The sequence below is a fragment of the Alosa pseudoharengus genome, unplaced genomic scaffold, assembly GCF_046254945.1.
Source record: "Alosa pseudoharengus isolate Yale_2024_CS ecotype anadromous, Long Island Sound unplaced genomic scaffold, YU_APseudo_1.1 YU_APseudo_1.1_scf_10, whole genome shotgun sequence".
NCBI classification, from domain to species: domain Eukaryota; kingdom Metazoa; phylum Chordata; class Actinopteri; order Clupeiformes; family Clupeidae; genus Alosa; species Alosa pseudoharengus.
This window is the reverse complement of record NW_027468565.1, coordinates 25550186-25574299: the sequence shown is the minus strand read 5'-3', so window position 1 is coordinate 25574299 and position 24114 is coordinate 25550186. Positions and strand designations below refer to the sequence as shown.

General features: G+C 43.3%; 1 protein-coding gene and 1 long non-coding RNA gene across 2 annotated transcripts; both read right to left on the bottom strand.

Moving 5' to 3' along the window:
• Positions 1 to 905: 905 nt before the first annotated feature.
• Positions 906 to 15135, bottom strand: LOC143138436 (protein tyrosine phosphatase domain-containing protein 1). Its single transcript, XM_076298908.1, has 12 exons — positions 14951 to 15135; positions 14241 to 14321; positions 13673 to 13788; positions 7522 to 7659; positions 4848 to 5182; positions 3414 to 3653; positions 2954 to 3202; positions 2308 to 2424; positions 1720 to 1821; positions 1508 to 1588; positions 1245 to 1355; positions 906 to 1097 (listed from the first exon to the last, which is right to left on the bottom strand). The coding sequence occupies exons 1-12, from the start codon at positions 15127 to 15129 to the stop codon at positions 945 to 947; spliced, it is 1902 nt and encodes a 633-aa protein (XP_076155023.1). The 5' UTR covers positions 15130 to 15135; the 3' UTR covers positions 906 to 944.
• Positions 15136 to 18153: 3018 nt separating this feature from the next.
• LOC143104757 (uncharacterized) lies at positions 18154 to 20455 on the bottom strand. The gene is made up of 2 exons (XR_012983126.1): positions 20219 to 20455; positions 18154 to 19161 (listed from the first exon to the last, which is right to left on the bottom strand). It is a non-coding gene; the product is annotated as an uncharacterized LOC143104757 (long non-coding RNA).
• Positions 20456 to 24114: the final 3659 nt, after the last annotated feature.

The window sequence follows — 24114 nt, the reverse complement described above, 5'->3', positions numbered from 1 at the left end:
AATAGGGGTCCACTATCAGAGGCTGGGCTATGCTACATACCTCGGGTGTGAATGACGAGCAAGTGCAGCTGCGCTTCGAGTGCTCAAGATTTTAAAGTCGAAAGTGACTACTTTTGCGTCATAATACTATTAACAATTAAGTTCCACTGTCGCGTCACATCTCCTAGCAACGTGGCTCGTGCTCGAGTGTAGCCTGCACCAGAACCATCAACCTGCAGAACTTACCAGATTTCTGGTCGACTTGGTAGTCTTGTACCTGGTATAATTTATAATAAAACAAATATTCGCTGTCTGAATAGCCTTTCCTCCCTGAGCAAGCACATCTGAGAATGCCCTGAACTCACTGTAGCCCACATGGCTTAACAATGTAAAAGTATCAATCACATGATAATGTGAGTCCATTTTCAGAATAAGTAAAAACGTTCAAATGACCTTGTTCTTTAACGTACGCTGTACCTACCTAAGTAGAGGATTAAATCAGGAACTCACTCCCACGGAGCACGGTCTGAACACCTGCACGTGTGAAATAGGCCTACTGATTGTTTATAACTTTTCCTTTGGTTCACTATGACAACGTTGTCATAGTAACGTCCTCCGTTTCAGTGATTTCGACGCTAGCCTACTTCCCCAAACTACAGAAAGTCCTCATTTATGAATCATTAACTATATTATTCTTGATATGATAACCGTGAAAACTGCTATTAAAGTTACTTTAACAATCCAATGGCTCTGCTGATCTTTCTAATCTCGATAGTTAAAGTTCAACCATAAAAACGACACAAAACACAAAGCCAGGTTCAGATGTAAAAAGGTTTTATTTATTCTCCAAAGTAGGCTATATATTTTTTTTAAATGTAGCGAAATTCTCAAAGTTCTCAGAGACGTTTTACCCTTATATTTTAATCCCTTCCCTTAACCAGGCCTAGTGAGTGGAAAGTGTTAAGCTACGACTTTAATGGACCGTGTATGTTGCTGAGTGCTGCCCCGGACTGTGTGTGTGTGTTGTGGTGAAGAACGCTGGCCAGGATCTGTTCTCTCATCGAGTTCCTTAGTATCTGGAGCAACTTCCCAGAGTTGTTAATCTCCTGAAGAGGCCGCTAGTGGACAAGGAAATAGGAGAGGAAAGAGACGTAAGGGGAGTTTTTAAGAAAAAGCCTAGTCTTGGGCTTGCAGCGCACATGCATACACACGCACACACATAGAGAGAGAGAGAGAAAGAGAGAGAGATTCACAGTTATACTGACCCTGGTTAGAGCTCTCACAAGATGGGTTAGCACGCTGTCCTCCTGCTTTGGACACAGGCTGGTGACCTGAGCGATGCAGCGTAGTAGACAGGAGATGGTGCAGCGCTGGCTCTGACAAACACATGCTCAGGACATTAAGGTATGTATGGAATATGGTTTATATGCAAACACATGTTTAGGACAGTGTGATATGGAATATGGTATAAATATGTTGAACCAGCATGAAGTATCTGACAACAGTAGCTTGTATGGCTGCATCTCACCTTCTGTAAGAAATGAAGGGGGTTCTGATTGGTCTGGTGTGAAATCAACTCCTTTATGTCACTAGCACTGAGAACAGGCTCCTACCCAAAATGAGAAAATTATTTAGTAAAATCAGCCTCTGCTCAGTCAGATTACACACCCGCACACACACACACACACACACACAATCTGGGATCAGTAAGTAAATCAGGGCCTACGGATGACCTCTGACCTTGAGGCGTTCTAACCAGGTCCACAGGAGATGGGCGAGTACTTTAGGGTCGGTTTCCATGGCAACGGTGGCCCAGCCGCACACGTTCTTGTTCAGTTCATCCTGGGAGAGATATCACAGGTGAATAAGACTGGTTATTACAGGTGTGTTAGACTGGTTATTACAGGTGTGTTAGAATGGGTGAGTGGAACTATACCATTTATAATGCATAGAAGCCAGAAACACGTAAGGAGGGATGAAGAGTAAAGGAGGGATAGAGAGATATGGAGGGAGGGACAGCGATGGAAAGAGAGGGATATAGAGAAAGAGGGAGGGAGGTTGAGTGAGAGATGAATGGAGGGAGAAATGTGTATGTGAGGGAAGGTGGGAGAGAGGGAAGGAGAGAGAGAGTAAAGAAAATGGGGTTCAAATAATAATCAAAACTGATTATTTCCATTGGTTATGTTCATGTCAAAAGACAGCAAATTAAAGGGTTTACTGCAGAGTGGGTGGAAGAGTATTTCCTTGTAAATGTTGAGTTCTCAGTCTCTACCGGACTTCATACACTGGTCAAGGGTGATTTCCCATCATGCCCCTGGAGCATCTCACCTGTAACACGGCAACTCTGGCGAGCACTCTGTCCTCCGCAAGATGCTGTCGTGCCATCGCCCGGGCAACCGCCTTCGCTATGGACACCTGGTTGTTTTTCCGCTGATTCCTCTGCAGCTGTGAGGAAAAGTCATCAGTTAGACGCACTGCTCTCCGTTAAACCCCTGCCTGGCACAGCTCGATGGTGTTTTATGCCCCCAACGTCATCTTCCAGGCAGCGCTGCCACCGCTGACTTAAAGGCACCTAATCCTAAACCTAACCCTAATCCTAACCCTAACCTTAACCCATGCCTAACTCTAGTGCCTTCCAGGCAGCGCTGCCTTGAAGACAACGTTGGGGGCATAAAACACCAAGAAACACCTGGCACAGAGACAGGTATGCACTGCGGACACTCAACGGAGAGGCAACATGCTGCCGGGATAAGCTCCAAGAGCGCTTTGATAAGGCCACTATCGTGGAGCACTTTGATAGGGCCACCAACGTGGGTGGCTGTCGTGGCCACATCCCGCATTACGGGGGTTAATCCAATGGGTGCGTGGCCACTCCAAAGCCTGGCTTAGCCTCCATATGAGAGTGAGCCCTCTCTACACTTGCAATACGGAGTCATTTATTCATCCATTCATACGGGCAGAGTGGGGGACGTACCTCCACGTTGGAGTTGTACTTGGACAGAGTGGGCGGTTTCTTCATCTTGCATTTGGGCCTCTTTGCGATGACGCCGTTATACAGCATTGGGGTATAGGGCCGATATGCGGCCAGTCTCTCCACTTCCTGGGTCCACTGCTCCTTGGTCAGCGCATTGAGGGGCGGGACTGGAGACTTCACCTCCTGCAGGTCACACATGAGCTCGAGGTTGTCTCTCTGATTGTCCACCAACCAGACGAAGTCCTCGTCCTACAGGAGAAAACGTAACACACTAGTGAATGCCATGGGTTTTTATACAACAACGATAACAGTGAGTGGCATGGGTTTTTATGCAACAATAATGTTGGCCGTGATTGGCTGTCTGTGTCTCACGTCACTTAATGTGATTTTGATTGGCTGTCTGCAGTGTGATGTGGGTAGAGGGTGTGTGTCCAGTGTGATGTGGGTGTGTGTGTCTAACCTCCAGGGTGATCTTGTACAGGTCTCCCTCGCTGTAGCAGCGCTTGTTGACCAGCACCTCCCTCTTCCTCTGCAGGAAGCCGAACGGCTCGTCCCACGATGTCACGGAGCTGGTGGAGGACGAGCGGCGCATGCCCCTCTCGTCCAGTAGCAGCGGCAGGAACTTCTTCTTCACCAGGGTGTCCTTCACCGCCCGCTGGAGAGCCAAGATGAACGTCCTCCTGTCCAGCTCCTCCTGCACCTGTGGAGGTATCTCTGCGTTAGTGTGGCTCAGCTGTGACAGTAGGGAATTCTGGGAGTTCTGGCTCAGTGAAAAAGGAGCTCTCTGACTGCTGTGTGATTATGGAAGAGCTACAATATCAAATAGCTCTTCCATAATCACACAGCATATAGCATAAGATTTTTGCAGATCTCATTTGCTTTAGTATCCACATATCAAAACACTTCAAACTTTAAAATGGAGACTTCAGAAATTCTCCCAGACTACCAGTCCCTACTGTGAGAGCTAAACTCTGTGAGAACTCTGCTAAACTCCAGCACTAGATTACCAGACCCTACTGTGAGCGCTAAACACAAGCTAAACTCCAGCACTAGATTACCAGACCCTACTGTGAGAGCTTCACCCTAAACTCCAGCCCCAGATTACCGGACCCTACTGTGAGCGCTAAACACAAGCTAAACTCCAGCACTAGATTACCAGACCCTACTGTGAGAGCTTCATCCTAAACTCCAGCCCCTGGTACTGGTATTCTACACTGTTGTTCTGACCTTCTTGATGGTTATGGTTATGGGTATGGTTATGGTTATGGTTATGGTTATGGTTATGGTTATAGGATTTGGCTTTGGTCCAAAGGTTTGATGCATTGGGTACCCCCTCAGTGCTAAATGGGTACCCAGTGCGTTGAAAATTGGCGTAAAGGGGGATTCCTACATTGTGTTTCTTGTGTTGCTTAAAAGACTGGTCCTTAATGGGCTTTTCTTAATACAAAGTACGCTAAAGAACGGTCTCCCGTTCTTGAAAGTTCGAACCTGAAAAGTTAAGATCGTGAGTCCAGACTCCGCGAGGACACAGGACGCTCAATTTGCAGTTTGAGACAGCAGCGTTCTTGCCAACGGCAGCTTCTCTCGGAACAGCTCGGGAGTCTAGTCATTTACCTATTGCTCTATTGGTCTACCCAGTATTTCTGACATTTACAATAAAATATATAATTCACCAGCTTGTTTAAGTTTGTTTCTCATTGATTTTTTTTATTAAATATTAATAACAATATATTAACTTGCCGATGGCGGGAACAACGTTTGAAGTTCGCAGTTTAAGTGACAGTTATGATTAACGTTAGTTGTGAAGCCTGTAGCCTACCGTTTATAGCCTAAACATGAGTGACCCTGAGTGACCCTGTGACCTTTACAGACTCTCCCCGTTCAGACCTCTGACCTCATCAGGGCTCTCGTTGCCCAGGGCGATGGCCGTGAGCTGGCAGCAGAGCAGGTGCAGGATCTTGGGCGTGTGTGTGAGGAGTCGGACCTCCTCGCCGTGGAGCAGCAGCATCTGCCGCTGCAGGTACTGTCCGAGGCTGAAGGGGTTGCCATGGCGAAGCGTCAGGCACGGGTACTGCAGCAGCTGGCTCCCCAGCAGGCGGGCGAAGTCGAACACCAGGCTGATCTGGGAGCGCGTCTGGATGGAGCGCGGACGCTTGATACGCACATAGTGCACCGCCTCACTGGCGCTGATGTGCAGTGTGTACACCAGGTAGCACGCTATCAGCACACCTGTCACACACACACACACACACACACACACACACACACACACACACACACACGAGAGCCGTTAAAATGGCATTAGCACACCTGTCACACACACACACACACACACACACACACACACGAGAGCAGTTAAAATGACATTAGCACACCTGTCACACACACACACACACACACACACACACACACACACACATACACACACACGAGAGCAGTTAAAACGGCATTAGCACACCTGTCACACACACACACACACACACACACACACGAGAGCAGGTAAAACGGCATTAGCACACCTGTCACACACACACACACACACACACACACATGAGCAGGTAAAACGGTATGAGCTCACCTGTCACACACACACACACACACACACACACACACACACACACACACGCACGTGAGCAGTTAAAACGGCATGAGCACACCTGTCACACACACACACACACACACACACACACACACACACACACACACACACACACACACACACACACACACACGTGAGCAGTTAAAACAGTATGAGCACACCTGTCACACACACACGAGCAGTTAAAACGGTATGAGCACACATGTCACACACGCACACACACACACGCACGTGAGCAGTTAAAACGGTATGAGCACACCTGTCACACACACACACACACACACACACACACTCACACACACACACACACACACACGAGAGCAGTTAAAATGACATTAGCACACCTGTCACACACACACACACACACACACACACACACACACACACATACACACACACGAGAGCAGTTAAAACGGCATTAGCACACCTGTCACACACACACACACACACACACACACACGAGAGCAGGTAAAACGGCATTAGCACACCTGTCACACACACACACACACACACACACACATGAGCAGTTAAAACGGTATGAGCTCACCTGTCACACACACACACACACACACACACACACACACACACACACGCACGTGAGCAGTTAAAACGGCATGAGCACACCTGTCACACACACACACACACACACACACACACACACACACACACACACACACACACACACACACACACACACACACACGTGAGCAGTTAAAACAGTATGAGCACACCTGTCACACACACACGAGCAGTTAAAACGGTATGAGCACACATGTCACACACGCACACACACACACGCACGTGAGCAGTTAAAACGGTATGAGCACACCTGTCACACACACACACACACACACACACACACTCACACACACACACACACACACACGTGAGCAGTTAAAACGGTATGAGCACACCTGTCACACACACACACACACACACACACACACTCACACACACACACACACACACACACACACGTGAGCAGTTAAAACGGTATGAGCACACCTGTCACACACACACACACACACACACACACACACACACACACACACACAAGCAGTTAAAACGGTATAAGCACACCTGTCACACACACACACACACACCCACACACACACACGTGAGAAGTTAAAACGGTATGAGCACACCTGTCACACACACACACACACACACACAAGAGTACAGGTAACACGCTAACAGCACACCTGTCACACACACACATATAGACACACCAGACCAGTTAACACGCTATGAGCACACCTGTCACACACACACACACACACACACAAGAGTACAGGTAACATGCTATCAGCACATCTGTCACACATACACACACACGTGAGCAGTTAAAACGGTATGAGCACACCTGTCACACACACACACACACACACACACACACACACACACACACACAAGAGTACAGGTAACATGCTAACGGCACACCTGTCACACACACACATACAGACACACGAGACCAGTTAACACGCTATGAGCACACCTGTCACACACACACACACACACACACACACACACAAGAGTACAGGTAACATGCTATCAGCACACCTGTCACACACACACATACAGACACACGAGACCAGTTAACACGCTATGAGCACACCTGTCACACACACACACACACACACACACACACACAAGAGTACAGGTAACATGCTATCAGCACATCTGTCACACACACACACAGACACAAGTACAGGTAACATGCTATCAGCACACTGTCATGTGAGTGTTTATTGATCATCAGCTGTAATCAGTTCATGTCATGTGTGTGTGTTACAGTAATTGGTCATAAGCTGTGATCAGTTCATGTCATGTGTGTGTGTTAATTGGTCATAAGCTGTGATCAGTTCATGTCATGGGGAGGTTTGAGTATCTTCATCGGTGAAATTAGATCATGTCTTGATTTGTACCATCAGTGTCTGCTTTGGTTGGACGTATGAAAAGCTCGACTTGCCTGTCCGGCCGAGTCCAGCGTGGCAGTGCACTGCCACCTTCCCCTCCCTCACGGAAAATGCTAGAACCTTCACCGCGTCCAGCATCCCCACTAGAGATGACACCCCGAAGTCTGGCATGCCGAAGTTGTAGAAGTAGACTAGGACAGAAAACCCAATTAAACACAGTGACTTGGCCAATGTTTTTTGGGGGGGTCGACCGACAAAAAGCTCAAGAACCACTGTAGTCAGGAGGAAATCCAGCTGAATCCCTTAAAAAAATAAGTTATTAAGGTTTTTGCATTTTTGGCATCCTTAGGACATCTAGTGAACATCTCTGGATGATAAGATTAAATTTAGGACGTGGCAAATTTTTTACTGCCATATTACCAAAATGGCCGCCAAAAGAGACAGACAAAAAATAAGAATAGCATATCTATATATCTCGCACCTAATGGGTCAATTTGGATGGTTTTGTTCAGTTTTAGACCTGCATATGTTATTAATAGGCCTAGCTAGCATGTTACAGATGGGCTACAAAGCCAATAGTAGTTTAACCCTTTCAGACCCCACGTCCATTGGAATGGACATGACATATTTTTGTGTCTAGACCAATGAAAATCTGTGATTTCACCATTTTAATTATGCTTTGTAACTGATTGGATCCTGATGACCCAATCAGAATGCAGTTAGGGCCTGTAACTTGATCTGAGAGCACTTCAGACATCAGACAAGACAAGCATGGCTCTGAAGCTACATAGGAACAGGAGTAAACACATTTTCCCCCTCATAAATATGAATTTATGTTTATGATAGCCTAACCAATTTGCACTCAGTATAATTCTAACCATTGCAGGTGATGATATTTGAAGTTAGTTTGAATATATTTCATAACAGTGTAGTACAGGATTTTTTCAAAGTTTAATGTCCATCCCAATGGACATCAGGTGTTGGGAGATGTTAGCCAACACTCATTTAGGCACTCACCAGGCAATGTTCTGACATATCCTCAAGACTCAAGCTATAATTTTGAATGCATTTTTTATTTATTTCAGCTATTTTGGATGAATGTGCACTCATTTTACTAAAATGTGTCATCATTTTTATTAAATCGTGCTCTCATTTTATTAGATTGTGCACTGAATTCAGTGAAATGTGTGCTCGGTTTACTAAATAGTGTGTCCATTTTGCTAAATGGTGGGCTCATTTAGTCAAATTGTGCTATTTTTTTGTACAATGAGTGCACATTTTAGTACAATGAGTGCACTATTTACTAAAAAGAGTGATTTAGTAGACAAGCACACTATGTAGTAAAACGAGTGCACAACTTAGGGTGCGTTCGTAAATTCAATCTGACACTGAAAATAGAATAGCTCTCTGAAGTTCAAAAAACTAGTTTATTACATTTTACATAACATTTTAATATATTGTGTGCACGTTTTACTAAATTGTGCGTATGTTTACTAAATTTAGTAAAACGAGTGCCCTATTTAGTATAACAAGCGCATGATTTAGCAATATGTGCACACAATTTAGTAAAATGAGCATATGTTTTCTGGATATACCAAAAAATATCTTGCAATGACTGCTCTAGGGTTCCGTACTAACCATATTACAATCTATTCTTGTAAGTATAACAGTACCCAGAGTACGCTCTGGATGCTCTGAGAGTGTGACACTTTGAATAAACGAACGATAATTCCACCCACGGTCCAAATTTACGAACGGTTAAAAGTTTTAGAGTTGGCTCAGAGCACTTGGAGTGGCAATTTACAAACGCACTCTTAGTAAAATAAGTGCATAATTCAGTAAAACGAGTGTATATTATCTTGATATACAAAAACAATCTTGCAATGACATCTCCTGGGGGCTGTCATTGCAAGATTTTCTATGTATTGAGAAAACATACACTCATTTTACTAAATCATGTGCTCGCTTTACTAAATTGTGCGCTCGTTATACTAGATTGTGCACACATTTTTGTGTATTGTGCGCTCGTTTAACTACAGTACATAGTGTGTTCATTTTACTAAATCATGCTCTTGTTTTATTAAAAAGTACACTTATTTTACTAAATTGTGTGCTCTTTTTCCAAAAATTAAAATGAGAATGTGATAAAATAAAATGAGTGCAATTTAGCAAATGAGCCCACAATGTAGTAAAATAAACACACTGTTTAGTAAAACAAACACACGATTTACAAAATTGAGCGCACAATTTAGTAAAATGAGCACACACACTTTGGTAAAGCACATTCCCTCCATATACACAAGCAAATTTGTTGCAAACATACCCTCGGTGTTCCGTATTGGAACATGTAGTTAAAAAATTCAATTTCATTTAAAGACTGTGTGAAAACAACAGTGCAAAATGCAAAAAACAACGCAAACTGTGTGTGTATATTGAAAACTGCTAAACATTTTGTACTAGCACCACAGGTATTGTGTGGACGCAATCTGGCACATTAGTTAATGTACATGTTTTGACCTGCTCATAGACATATAAAAACATTTAGACACATGCAAACATCCAGTTCCAAATGTTTAAGTCATATGTGATTATTACTTTTAATACTATATGTAAAAAAACATAGTGTTTTTTCCCTAAGTCCTCATGTCATTTTACACCTATTTAGTCGAGGCGTCCATTGTAATGGACATTAAAAAACAGTAATAAAGACATGATTTATCAAATAATTATATTTTCCCCTTTATTTCTACATTGGAGAGGAGTAAAAATCAGCTGAATAAAAAATTTTTTGCTCAACAGAAAAAAATCAGGTCTGAAGGGGTTAAGAATTGCCCTACAATAATTTTCAATAAAGTTATAATGATGGTCTATAGGACATAATTATTATGCTACTTCTGTTTGACCATATTAACCTTTTTTTGAAACATTTTGCTATCAGAATAGTCTAGATTAGTCTAGTTAAATAGGTTATTCCCTTTAAAGAGAGTTCTGCTTATAATTTGTAACTTTAAAGAACCAATGATTGTTTACTCTCTCTTCCTGCTAAATCGCAAAGATTGTCAGTCTGAATCTGATGCTATTTTGAGAAAATTCTGTTCCTTTTTCTTTAGACGACATATATTTCCTGATGCTCAGGGGGCAAAGGGGTTTTTACAGACATGGAATGTTGTAAAAGGTTGTGATACATAAATGATATCTTGGACCTTCAAGGATCACAACCTGGGTGCACAACCTGGTCAACTAACTACTGGAAACCTACAAGGAGGGTTGAAACAATGCAACCTAACAGTCTAAGCAAATTATCCTGAAAAAGGTTCAAAGGTGGAAGTAAATATAGCAAAGGCATATTTGATATCATCAGTCACAGTCCTTTTGAGCTTTATTTTAAAGGAGAACTTGGCAACTATTTCAACGTAATAAACCCGTTTAGAAATCATTTGGATGGTTAAATGACCTGTTCCGGTGAAAATGGTGACTTTTCCCGCTGCCCCTAGCGTCCCCAGGCGGAAAACCAACCTTGCAACATTGAGACTACCGTCCCGGAAAGAGAAGTGGGAAACAAGAAACTCGTTTTAAATTGTGTTTCTTACCTTGTAACATCCACATTGTCTGCTGAACTTATGCTAACCATTTTGCTAGCTTGTAAACAAATCCATGTGCTTTATCATTACCTTTTTCCACAGTTTGAAATAGCATAATGCACAATTTCTCCAGGAGAGGGGGAAATCCTGCCAAGTTTGCCTTTAATGGTCTAAGCGCAAAATCTGAAGCGTGATGTGCAGCTTGATGGTGTTTTGGGCCCCCACCGTTGACTTCAAGGCAGCGCTGCCACTGGCCACCTAACCCTAGCGCCTTCCAGGCAGCGCTGCATTGAAGTCGACGGTGGGGGCCCAAAAGACCATATGATGGGATCTGGGGAAAACCCATCACATGGTAAAAGCAAAAATCCTTAATTACTGCTCTGTTTCAGTCTTCTCAATTTTAGATTCTGATACCATCCTAGCCACATCCTGGATACCGTCCCCTAACCACATCCTGGATACCGTCCCCTAACAACATCCTGGATACCAGCCTAACCACATCCTGGATACTGTCCCCTAACAACATCCTAGTACCAGCCTAGCCACATTCTGGATGTGCAGCCTAGCCAAAGCTTGCTTTACATCCTGGATACTGTCCCCTAACCACATCCTGGATACCGTCCCCTAGCAACATCCTGGATACCAGCTTAGCCACATCCTGGATGTGCAGCCTAGCCAAAGCTTACTTTATTAAATGTGTGTGTGTGTGACAAACAGAGTATAGCCTACATGTGAAATGTCACCAATTTTGGATTGATACCATCCTAGCCACATCCTGGATATCGTCCCCTAGCAACATCCTGGATACCAGCCTAGCCACATCCTGGATGTGCAGCCTAGCCAAAGCTTGCTTTATTAAAATGTGTGTGTGACAAACAGAGTATAGCCTACATGCACTCGTCTGTTCCTGAACTCATAGGCAACGACAAAACAGACAAAACATTTTAGACTTATTATTTACTTTCACTATTGATTGACAAGGTGTTACAATCGAAAACATAGTCTGAAAAAAGCAACACTTACCACAATAAAATATTCGAATGACTGAATAAAAATCCTAAGGACATCCACGCAGACCAGTCGTGTTGCCTGGGACTCATTGCAGTCTCGGCAATTGTTACATTTTGTGACAGTGTGCCCTTAATGATAGCTGTATTGTATGAGCCTTTCACTTTAGACAAGGTTTTTCTTGGTCAGTGACGTTATCATTTTGAGTGATCTTAAAATAATGATTTTTGTTGATGCGCCTGAACATACCTATTTTTTCATTGACATGCCTGTGGGACTTGTGAACTTACTTGAACCCTTGGCAGTAAAATTATGGTGTAAGATAGAAACAAGACTTGCTTCATGCTTGGCACCACAATGGGCTGGGTTAAGATAGGGCCCATAATGTAGATTGAGAGTTTCATGTGCCTACAAAGTCCATAAAAGAAAAAAATACAGATAGCTCAATGAACCACTCAATATTGGTCCAAATAATGTGTTAGAACATGATATCTCCAGAGCTGTTTGAAGGATCTTCATTCAAACTTGTTGTACTTACTCACTATAAGGGTCTGATGAACTGATTAGTTACTCAAGGTTGTGGGGTCAAGGTTGCATGGGGTCATGCGCAGAAATGGAAATACAGCATTTGCATATCTCCGAAGCAGTTTGAAGGATCTTCATCAAACTTTTAATCAGACAGTTAATTCCTAAAAAAGGCCATGGGCCAGAAGGGACTACTACCAAGAATTGGCTTTCTTTTAATGGTCAAGGCCAAAATGTATCATACTTGCCTTACCTATGTTGAGAACTTTGTGCATGGTATGAAGGAAGGGATTTTGTCAAATATTGTTAATGTGCATACAGAGAGTGTAGGCGTTTAAAGGGTATAGTGTAGGTGGTTACTTTAATGCTAGAAGACAAAATGTAGATAGCAAGTGAATAACAAACTCTGACCATTGTTTGAGATAATATTTTTTTTTTGTTGCATTTTTGGGCTCGAAATTACCATCACCTTGACCAAATATGAATTTGACCCCCAACCTCTTCATTCACCCCATCAATGGACTCAGCATCCCAGAAAACCTATGATTTGATAGCAAAACCATCAAAATTGACCCATTAGGTGCGGAAATATGCTATTCTTATTTTCCATCCGACTCTTTTGGCGGCCATTTTGGAAATATGCCAATAAAAATTGCCACTGCCTAAATTTAATGTTATCATCTAGAAATGTTCACTAGATGTCCGTAAGGATACTAAAAATGCAAAAACCGCAATAACTTATTTTTTAAGGGGTCCAACCTAATTTTTCAAGTTTTCCCCCTGACTACTGAGCTAGTGGGTGTCTCTGGGAGTGTAATTGAAGTAGACTAGGACAGAAACACAATTAGCCAGTGAGTGTCTCTGAGGAAGTCCTTAGAGAGTGTGTCTGAAGTCCTTAGAGTGTGTGTCTGAAGAAAGTCCTTAGAGAGTGTGTCTGAAGAAAGTCCAAGAGAGTGTGTCTGTGTTTGGGATACACTGGTGTGTATGTGTGTGTCTTACTCTGGTTGTCCATAGGTCTGAGATAAGTAGGTGAAGTGTGTGTTTGGGATGTGCTGGTGTGTTTTGGTGTGTGTATGTGTGTATGCCTTACTCTGGTTGTCCATGAAGGTCTGGGGTGAGTAGGTGAAGCCGCTGTGTTCTAGGCCCGGCCCACAATGAGCGTGTTCCCCTGGCAACTGCATGTTAATGAGGGACCTGATGTTCAGTCTGCGGAACACACCAGCATCACCATGACAACACAAACACAACAGCATCACCGTGACAACACACAGAACACACAACTGCACAGAGATCATAAACACTCAGGGTCTAATCTAGTATCTGGGAGGTCCTCACAGCGCTGTATGGGTTAGGAACCAGTTCCATTCCACTGCAGAACATGATGGTTAATCAGCTATGTTTATGGTGGTCAATTTGGTCAACCAGAGAACTAAACTGAAATATTAATCTTAAAGATATTAATATTAAAGATATTAATCTTCCAGAATCAATAGTATTTAGATGAGCATGTGAATAAGATATGTCTGTAGTTTTGTCAATATGTTTTGTGAATATTATCACAGTGGTGATGAATGTCATGTCAGCATCACTAGGGCACATATTCAAGCAGAGTAAGTCGCAAAGAGAGTTTGTGTGTGTGTGTGTAAGAGGATACTCACTCCTGAAACTGCTCTATGATGTTGTACTTCTTAATGAGGTGAGAAGATGGCCTTGCCATGGCAACAATGTCCTCTGTCACCCTTTTGGAAAACAGAGAGAGTTCTGGATTAACAACCACAGAGGTGCGCGTGTGTGTGTGTGTACGTGCATGCTGTGTACGTGTGTGTGTGTGTGTGTGTATGTGTGTGTGTGTGGAGAACTCATCTATTACATATTCTACCGTGCTTATTATGGGGTTCTTCAGAGTGCTGCAGGAAGTTTGCATGAATGGGCTTTCCCAACGTTCAGAGGTCGTCCGCTTCGTGTTGTGGATCCTGTTCGCCCTATCAGGACTTATTTTCCGATAATGACCGGCGGACAATATGTTATCCCTTACTTAACCGAACGCCATATTGTCCATTAGCCTATTCCTTACATAAAACACATCCTCATCCCAACACTAGACACCCTGCTACTTAACCTAGAGCCATGCTTAACTGTTAACCTGGAAGTAGAAGCCATATCACTGTAACCCCAGATGTGAAGGACGGATTGACTTCTATGAAGTTGTAGTTCACCACACATACACATACTGGGTAAAAACACACACAGTGGCTCCTACCATGAGGAGAAGAGGCCCTTGATGTGTGTGTGTGTGTGTGTAGCTCCTACTATGAGGAGAAGAGGACCTTGATGTGTATGTGTGTGTGTGTGTGTGTGTGGCTCCTACCATGAGGAGAAGAGGCCCTTGATGACCTGCTGGCTCTGCTTCCAGCAGGCGGGCCCCTCGTAGCGGCAGTCTCGGCCCCCACAGGCCAGCAGGCAGATGATCTTCGGGGGGATGGCCCTCACCAGACGCTCCCTCGTCTGGGAATAGGAAGGGCGCGGCACGGGCACGCTTGGGGTCATACTCACTCACACACACACACACACACAGCCAGGGAGACGAGGAGGTGAGGAGTGCAGGAGTGAGGGAGAGATGTGAGGAGAGGAGGGGAGAGGAGCGAGGGAGAGAGGAGAGGAGCGAGGGAGAGATGCGAGGAGAGGAGGGGAGAGGAGTGAGGGAGAGAGGAGAGGAGCAAGGGAGAGAGGAGAGGAGCGAGGGAAAGAGGAGAGGAGCGAGGGAAAGAGGAGAAGAGCGAGGGAGAGAGGTGAGGAGAGGAGAGGGTTCTAGAGAAGAGGAGATTCTAATTCTAGATCTAGCAGAAACTCATCTCTGGTGTGAAGCAGAGAGACCTGTGCGGATGAGAGGAAACGAGCAGAAACAAAAGTAGCGAGTGAAACAAATGATCTAAAACATGATGACCAGGGAAGACCAAACATACACATCTATACCATCACAACCAGGGAAGACCAAACATTCACATCTATACCATGACAACCAGGGAAGACCAAACATACACATCTATGACAACAAGGGCAGATCTAACATACACATATATACCATGACAACCAGGGCAGACCAAACACACATCTATACCATGACAACCAGGGCAGACCAAACATACACGTCTATACCATGACAACCAGGGCAGATCCAATGTACACATCTATACCATGACAACCAGGGCAGATCTGCTGTGATTCTATCCTTCTAGCAGTCCTATTTCAGAATGACCAATGACTATATGTACAGTCATTTATGAACATATGTAATGCACATGTTTGTCTATATGTCTGAACAGTTCAGTTGACCAGTCAGTCACTGGCCCAAATGACAGCAGGTGTTACTATGCTACTAAGCAGGTAGCCCATATTACTGAATCAGAGGCATAACCTGCTAATCAGGTAGCCCATACTGAATCAGAGGCATAGCCTGCTAATCAGGTTAGATTTATATATAGAAAACTCAATTGCATGGTACAAGGAATCCAACAATTAAAACTAAATATATGTGTAAAAGTTGCTGTCAAATTGAAGATACCAATTTTGACATCAAATCCTACTTCAACCTGACTACCATACTGGGTCGGCACTACTGTACAGAGACTACAGTCCAGTACTTCTTGCCATGATGGTTCAGGTCATTACTGAAATCCTCACTGTGTAAAGTCCTCACTAAAATGGACGCTTTACTCCTTGGCCAACAGAGCTTTCTGCATCATTTAAATTCATTGTCTACTCCTTGACCAACTGAGCAACACAATGTGTTGTTGTAGTAGCAGTGCTGTTGTGTGTGTGTGTGTGTGTGTGTGTGTGTGTGTGTGTGTGTGTGTGTGTGTGTGTGTGTGTGTGTGTGTGTGTGTGTTGTTGTTGTAGTGCTGTTGTGTGTGTGTATGTGTGTGTTGTTGTTATTGCTGTTGTTGTGGTAGTAGTGCTGTTGTAAACCCATTCAGCAACAGTCACGTTTTACTGCCACGTGGACAGGCTAGCCAAAAGCGAAAATTCTCTGCACTGTGTACCCAAATTCACCTCTGTGTGTGTGTGTGTGTGTGTGCGTGTGCGTGCGTTCTTCTAGCCACTCACCTGTTCATGTGTGTATCCTGCATGTTCCTGTGTTCAGCTTGGAGATTCAGGCCTCGTGGCATCCCGCTCTGAGTGTGTGTGTGTGTGTGCGTGTGTGTGTGTCGTCTGCGTCTGAGTGTGTGTTGCAGAGTGTGCACACCGTGGCTCTGACCCATCTGTGGGTGCTTAAGCCTTATTAGCTGTCATAAGCGCTGTGCAATAAACACATTCACACATCACAGTAAGCTGCATTATATAAGCCCATGCAAGCACAATGGTGCCATCCCCCCCCTCCCTCCCCAGGACCCTGTCACAACACTCTCAGCCTGGCCTGGCCTGGCCAGGACCCTGTCACAACACCCTCAGCCTGGCCTGGCCTGGCCAGGACCCTGTCACAACACCCTCAGCCTGGCCTGGCCTGGCCGCCATTGTCTCTTTCAGACACTGACGCATTTTATGCTTTTGTCTCAGCCTCATGTTGCCTACGTAACGTCAAAAGGTGACAATTAGTTGCTCAGCTTCGTTGCTGGGCTGTTTAGCTGCTATGAAGTTTATCTGTATGTAAGAGAACCAGAGAATAGATCTTCAACAGGTTTTTCGGTCCATGAACAGTCAGAGATGGACAACTGAGGCCACACTGTCATCTCTGACAGCTGTTAAAAGCTCCAGTGAGTGCACACTCACTCACACACACACACACACACACACACACACACACACACACACATCACCGTCAGAGAATGGCAGAAAGAAGATAAGGGGTCAGATGTTTTTTTATTTTGTATTATAATTATTATGGGGAGTTTCCGTGTGGCCCTATCAGACATGTCATACAGCTGGACAGACACGGACAGAACAGGGAGCACCCCGTCTGTCCTCACAGCAATACGCACAAACATATAAAGCTGCTATAATGCTCGCCGACTGGCAATGCCGTGACAGGTTCCCCTCCACACAACCAAGTAAAAGAGGTTGTCCAATAGATGCAAGAGCACATAGCACTACAGACACTGTGTTCTATGCGCTATATTCGAGTTTACATACATGTGTGGCAGTCATGTATTGGTTCATGTACATTAATATAAATGCACATTGCAAAGTATATGTAATAATCATATAAATGTCATAATCATATACATTTCTTTCCATTAGACCAGAATGTAGCTTTGAATAAGCTACATATATGTCTGGCCGTCATGTATTGGTTTATGTGCATTGATATAAATGCACATTACAAATGTATATTTAATAATCATAATCATATAAATGTCATAATCATAATCATATACATTTCTTTCCATTAGACTAGGATGTAGCTTTAGATATGCTACATCTGTATCCACACTAATGGAGATGAGAGTGTGTGTTGTGTGTATTGTACAAGTCGATCCAGGCAGCCGCTGCAACAAAGTGTAGCTAGTTAGTGGGTGTGGCAGGTCGGATCATGACCCGCCTCCTGTCCCTCACTGTGGTCCACTTGCAAAACCATTACAGTGATCCTGTGACTTTATTATACATTATACATTTCACTAATACACAAGGGATGTGCTTTCTTTCGGATGCAGGAGGAGACTACTAATTACAAATATTACTGCAATTAGTCTACTTCAACTCCATTGCACAGGCGACTGTACAATGACAATAAAGGCTATCTATCTATCTATCTATCTATCTATCTACTCAAGACTACTCGTCTGCATAAGCACATCTGCAAACTGTCCAAAAGCATGCATGCCCATCACTCTGTTTGTTTCCGTTCGTCTTCTGCGTGGGCCATCCTGTGGGCCCACAGAGTAAGAGCTTCTCAGGGGACATTCTGGAGCTTCTCAGGAGAGACGTCCTGGAGCTTCTCAGCAGACATTCTGAAGCTTCTCAGGAGACATTCTGGAGCTTCTCAGGAGAGATGTCCTTGAGCTTCTCAGGAGCTATCTGGAGCTTCTCAGAAGAGACATCCTTCCCTGGGTCAGGCTGAGAGATTTCCTTCCCTGGGTCAGGCTGAGAGATTTCCTTCCCTGGGTCAGATGGAGAGGCATCCTTCGCTGGGCCAGGCAGAGAGATATCCTTGTCTGGGTCAGGCGTCGGAGAGACATGCTTCCCTAGGTCAGACGGATGGAGATAACTCCTCCTCTTCCGGCTGGGGAGCTGACCTTTGTCCTCTTCATTTCTTTATTTCTTGGAGTTGCCACTGGTTTCCAAGGAGATGTGTCTGTCGTTGGTATCTATTGGTCTATCTATCTCTTCTGCCCACTGGACTCTGTTCCCAAAGGAAGGGGAGCGGAATGAGAAGGAGGGAGTTTGGGTGTAAGAAACAGGAAGAGGGAAGAGGAAGTCAGAAGTAGGAAGAGGAAGTGAAGTTGGAGGATGTAGGAAGTAGGAAGGGAACAGGGCCCAGTACTCCACCCTTAGGAGCGGAGATTCACCACCAAACTGTTGTCAAAGACACCATTCATTGTTGTCATCATCATCATCATCTTCGTCCTCGTCCTCCTCAGTTGCCTGCACACAGGGGATTTGGCATTAAAATGCCACCATTACTTTTACAGCTATGTCAACAGAAGCACTGAGCTTAGAATACAAGTTCAGCAAAACTGAGGTTTTCTGAGTATCAAAACTATAATTTTGGAGCAATCATTTGCATTTCATATGCAGGAAATTAAACATGACTTGAAAGCACTGCATAGCACTACATAGTAATGCACTTTACTGCAAACATTTTGCAGAAATGTTGGACATGACAATATTGTTACTTCATTGTACTTCAGAAAAACTGTTTTTGTCCAATAGTTACAGTTATTGTTTTTATAAGGTATGGATTGCACACATTGTGCCACTAGGTGGTGCCATATCCTTTAAAGACTAGAGTCGTCGATAGAGCTCTATTAAAGAACAGTTATACTGTAGATAGAGCTCTATTGAAGACCAGTTGTAGACTGGTCATACTAGGAGTGAACTAAACATAATACATGACAGGACTACATAAAAAGTACTCAGTAAGGCTACAGACAAGATTGAATAATACTACATATTACATTCAACACTATAAGTATAAGTATATACTCTTTTGATCCCGTGAGGGAAATTTGGTCTCTGCATTTATCCCAATCCGTGAATTAGTGAAACACACTCAGCACACAGTGAGCACACAGTGAGGTGAAGCACACACTAATCCCGGAGGCCAAGGCCAAGGCTGCCCCAAATAATAAACACTAACAATAACACAGAAGGCACAAAAAGCATACAGGAGACAGAAAACACAACACTCATTAAGAATACAGACTGCAGAATTGGTACTACTTTAGAATTGGTCACACAAATCTTCAGATGTTGGCCTTATAGCATTCAGTATTGCATGCAAATAGACCACGTCAGGCGTCAGATAAAGATTATGAGCCATGAAAAGAAGCCCTAAACAGTCAGATTGCCATATGCAAACTTCTATGCAAAGGTCTCCAGTGAGGCCATATTTTCCAGCACTACTATGCTATTGAACATGAGTATTCTAGTGCTAAACTAAACTCAATACAACAGGTTCAGTAATGAATGCACTTCTTACCATGATGACTGACTGGCAGAACAGCAAGGGAGGACTGAAGCAACTGAGAGAACGGAGAGGCTTACTTGACATACACACACACACACACACACCCCTTAACTCCTCCTACTTATACACACACATGCACACACACACACACACACACACACACACCTTAACTCCTCCTACTTACATGCACATACACACACACACAGACACACACTATGCATCCACACTCTTCCTCCACACTAACACAGCCATCCCTTCACCCACACACACTAAAAGTAAAGTGAAACTCAAGAGAGAGTGGAGAAGAAGCGGTTATGTGGAAGTGGGAAAGTGAAAGCAAAAACAGTAATAAAAGTGATCCACACTATTATTTCACAGGGAAATTCCCTCAGAAGTGATCCACACAATTCCTTTACACTTTTTATTCAGTTTTGTATGACTGATTTGTTTTTCTGTGTCCATTGTAAAGCACACTGAATTGAGTTGCACGAAATGCGCTATACAAATGATGAAGTGATCCACACAATTTGTTCACAGGGAAACATTTCTACCAGTAAATATTATCTGCATGGCTGCAGTTTAATGACGGTCAGTGATAAATAAGTTGGAATGTGAGTGGCAGCTCTCTCTGTGTGTGTGTGTGTGTGTGTGTATGGTTGTGCTGACCTCATCAACCCTAAACCCCTTCTGCCTTTTGCATGGATCTCTACACTAACCACAATTCATTCTTTCCCAGATCTCGTCATGGTGAAGGTGATGCTAGTAAGTGTGTGTATGTGTGAGTGTGTACAGTATGTGTGTGTGTGTGTGCATTTGTTTGTGAGTTTGCATGTGTGTGTGCATGTGAATCATGTGTGTTTATCCATTAATTTCATCTTTTGACATCTTTTGTGTTGTTTTTTGTGTGTTTCAGGCGGCTCTACAGCATTCCATAACGTGCGATACCATCCTCATGGGTATAGTCTATACAAACACAAACTGCCCGTACTGAGTACGGATCCAGAATGGCTACCATATTGTTACGCTGTCATTTTTGGGATCTTAAACGGAATCTCATTTTAATTTCATCTTGAAGTCACACGTGCTCTAAAACTCAGACATGAGACATCCAATAGTGTGTAATGTCCAGAAAAGCCGAGGATGTTGCTCTGACTAAATTTGAGTGCTTCGTCCTCGACGGCAGGGATGGGCAAAAACACATCAAAATGTATTTTAAAATAAAGAAATGATCAAATAACCAAAATATAGCAGCTACACTATGTATAAAAAAAAATACTGTATTTTTGTATTTTCAAAAAAGTATTTAAAATGAGCATGATATCATATCACTTCGCACACCTTCCATATCTGGCTATTTAATCTATTCCTTCATCAGTACACTGACTCTGTTGATTAAGTGGACGGTGTTTGAGAGCAACAGCTTTTTTCTGCCTATAAGGCAGGCCATAAATCTGCAAACAGTCAACAGATCAGCTATGCTGATAGCCTAAATGCTGTATCAGCGATGTACTCAAAAGTCACTGAACTTGTCAAGTGGTACAACTAACCACCGAACCTATTGAGAATGTGGGCTTAAAGCAACCCAATGCAGTTTTATTAACTTAAAATAACGACTTCAAACTCACACTGACAAATAATATGGAGAATGAAGTCTCTGGCATTATCAATGCATGCCCAGAATGCATGATATCACTTTAGTTGATACATGGGGCAACCGGTTCCATGTATTCTGATTGGATGATCACATTAATTTGACTACTGATGATTAAAGTTCTCAAATTGTTTTTTTTTTATTATTAAGTTGTTTAATATTAAAGGAACGTACCAGAACAACAATACTCAGGAACATTGCTCAGAGAGGTGCCTTGAGTATCATCAGCTTTGGAGGACACATACATCACAGTTGAAGTTGTTCCAAGGTTCTACCAAAAACAGGCAAACTTGTAAGTGTGGGTGAGCAAGTAACCATGTTGTTGAATGAGTGGGGTGAGGGAGTGTATTGTGTGTGTGTGTGTGTGTGTGTGTGTGTTTGTGTGAGCAACCTACATGTTACTAATCTTGCACTGGATCATCTTCCTGAATCTTAATATTCAGTCTGGGCAAATTACCAAATCAGCACCATTCAGAGGCTATGTTCATTGTTTTGCACTTTTATGTCATCACATCACTAAAAGTATTTATCAAATTTTTTATTTTATCAAAAATATTTGGCAGCATTTAACTACAAAAAAAACACACCTATAAAGTATTTTGATACAAAATACGCATCCATTTTTTTCAACCCAATATTCAGTCTGGGCAAATTACCAAATCAGCACCATTCAGAGGCTATGTTCATTGTTTTGCACTTTTATGTCATCACATCACTAAAAGTATTTATCAAATTTTTTATTTTATCAAAAATATTTGGCAGCATTTAACTACAAAAAAAACACACCTATAAAGTATTTTGATACAAAATACGCATCCATTTTTTTCAACCCAATAAAATACAAAATATTATTTTGTATTTGAAATACGTATTCTAAATACATGTATCATAAATACTGTCCATCCCTGCTCAACAGGTATCTTTTGCTTTTGAACTTTAACTTGGGCTGCCCCTGTCCACCTACAGTAAAAACTAGGTGGACAGCTAACTAAAACTAAAAATACAATGCAGAGTATAATCGAGGGAGGGCAAAATACTCCCCTTACTAAAATGTGACATTTAGTAGCTCAGCTTAGTTTCTGAGCTGTTTAGCTGCTATGATGTGTATCTGTAAAAGAGCCAGAACAGATCTTAAACAGGTTTTCTGGTCTATGAATAGAACAGATCTTAAACAGGTTTTCTGGTCTGTGAATAGAACAGATCTTAAACAGGTTTTCTGGTCTGTGAATAGAACAGATCTTAAACAGGTTTTCTGGTCTCTGAACAGTCAGCCACACTGTCATCTCTGATCAGCTGTGCAGCTTGTAAAATCTCCAGTGAGCGCTCGCACACACACACACACACACACACACACACACAGAGAGAGAAGACCAGAAGGGATCAGAATTTTTTTTTATTATAATTATGGGGAACATTTCTGTGTGGCCCATCGAAACACTGCCATACAGCTGGACAGACATGAACAGAACAGGGAGCACCCCGCCTGTCCTCACAGCAATACGCACACAGCAAAACATATAAAGCTGCTATAATGCTCGCTGACTGGCAATGCCGTGACAGGTTCCCCTCCACACAACTAAGTAAAAGAGGTTGTCCAATAGATGCAAGAGCACATAGCACTACAGATACGTATTGCTTTGTGTGCTTCAGTATATTCAAGTTTACATACAACAAAAAATCAAATCTGCTATATTCGAGTTTACAAACATGCGTGGCAGTCATGTAGCTTTAGAAATGCTATATCCGTATTCACGCTAATGGAGTTTAGAGTGTGTGTTATATACAATATATGTGTGTGTAAAATACAAGTCGGTCCAGGTGCCCCCCGCAACAAAGTGTAGCTAGTGGGTGGGTGTGACCGGTCGGATCATGACACGCCTCCAGTCCCTCACTGTGGTGTGGTCAACTCGCAAAACCATTACAGTGATTCTGTGACTATTACATCATACATTTCAGTAATACACAAAGGCTGTGCTTTTCGTCGGACCCAGTCTACTCAAGTCTGCTAGTCTGCATACGCACATCTGCAAACATTACGAAAGCATGCATGTTTGTGTTTGTACACATCTCTGTCTTTGGCTCCGTTAGGGTGCCGTCATCCTGTGGGCCCACAGGGGGAGAGAAGCGCCTGGAACTTCTCAGGAGAAGTCTTTGAGTGTGCCGTCCTTTTCTGGGTCGGGCACTGAGACATCCTTTTCTAGGTCGGGCACTAAGACGTCCTTGAGAGTGCCTGAGACATCCTTTTCTGGGTCTGGCA

Bases quoted from the DNA above. Each gene is read 5' to 3' on its own strand.
- LOC143138436 (XM_076298908.1), bottom strand. From the start codon at position 15,129: ATGACCCCAAGCGTGCCCGTGCCGCGCCCTTCCTATTCCCAGACGAGG. The intron at 3,654-4,847 runs GTCAGAGGTCTG...ATACCTCCACAG, and splicing joins GCAACGAGAGCCCTGATGAG to GTGCAGGAGGAGCTGGACAG. The intron at 1,098-1,244 runs GTCAGTATAACT...CTTGTCCACTAG, and splicing joins TTGTGAGAGCTCTAACCAGG to CGGCCTCTTCAGGAGATTAA.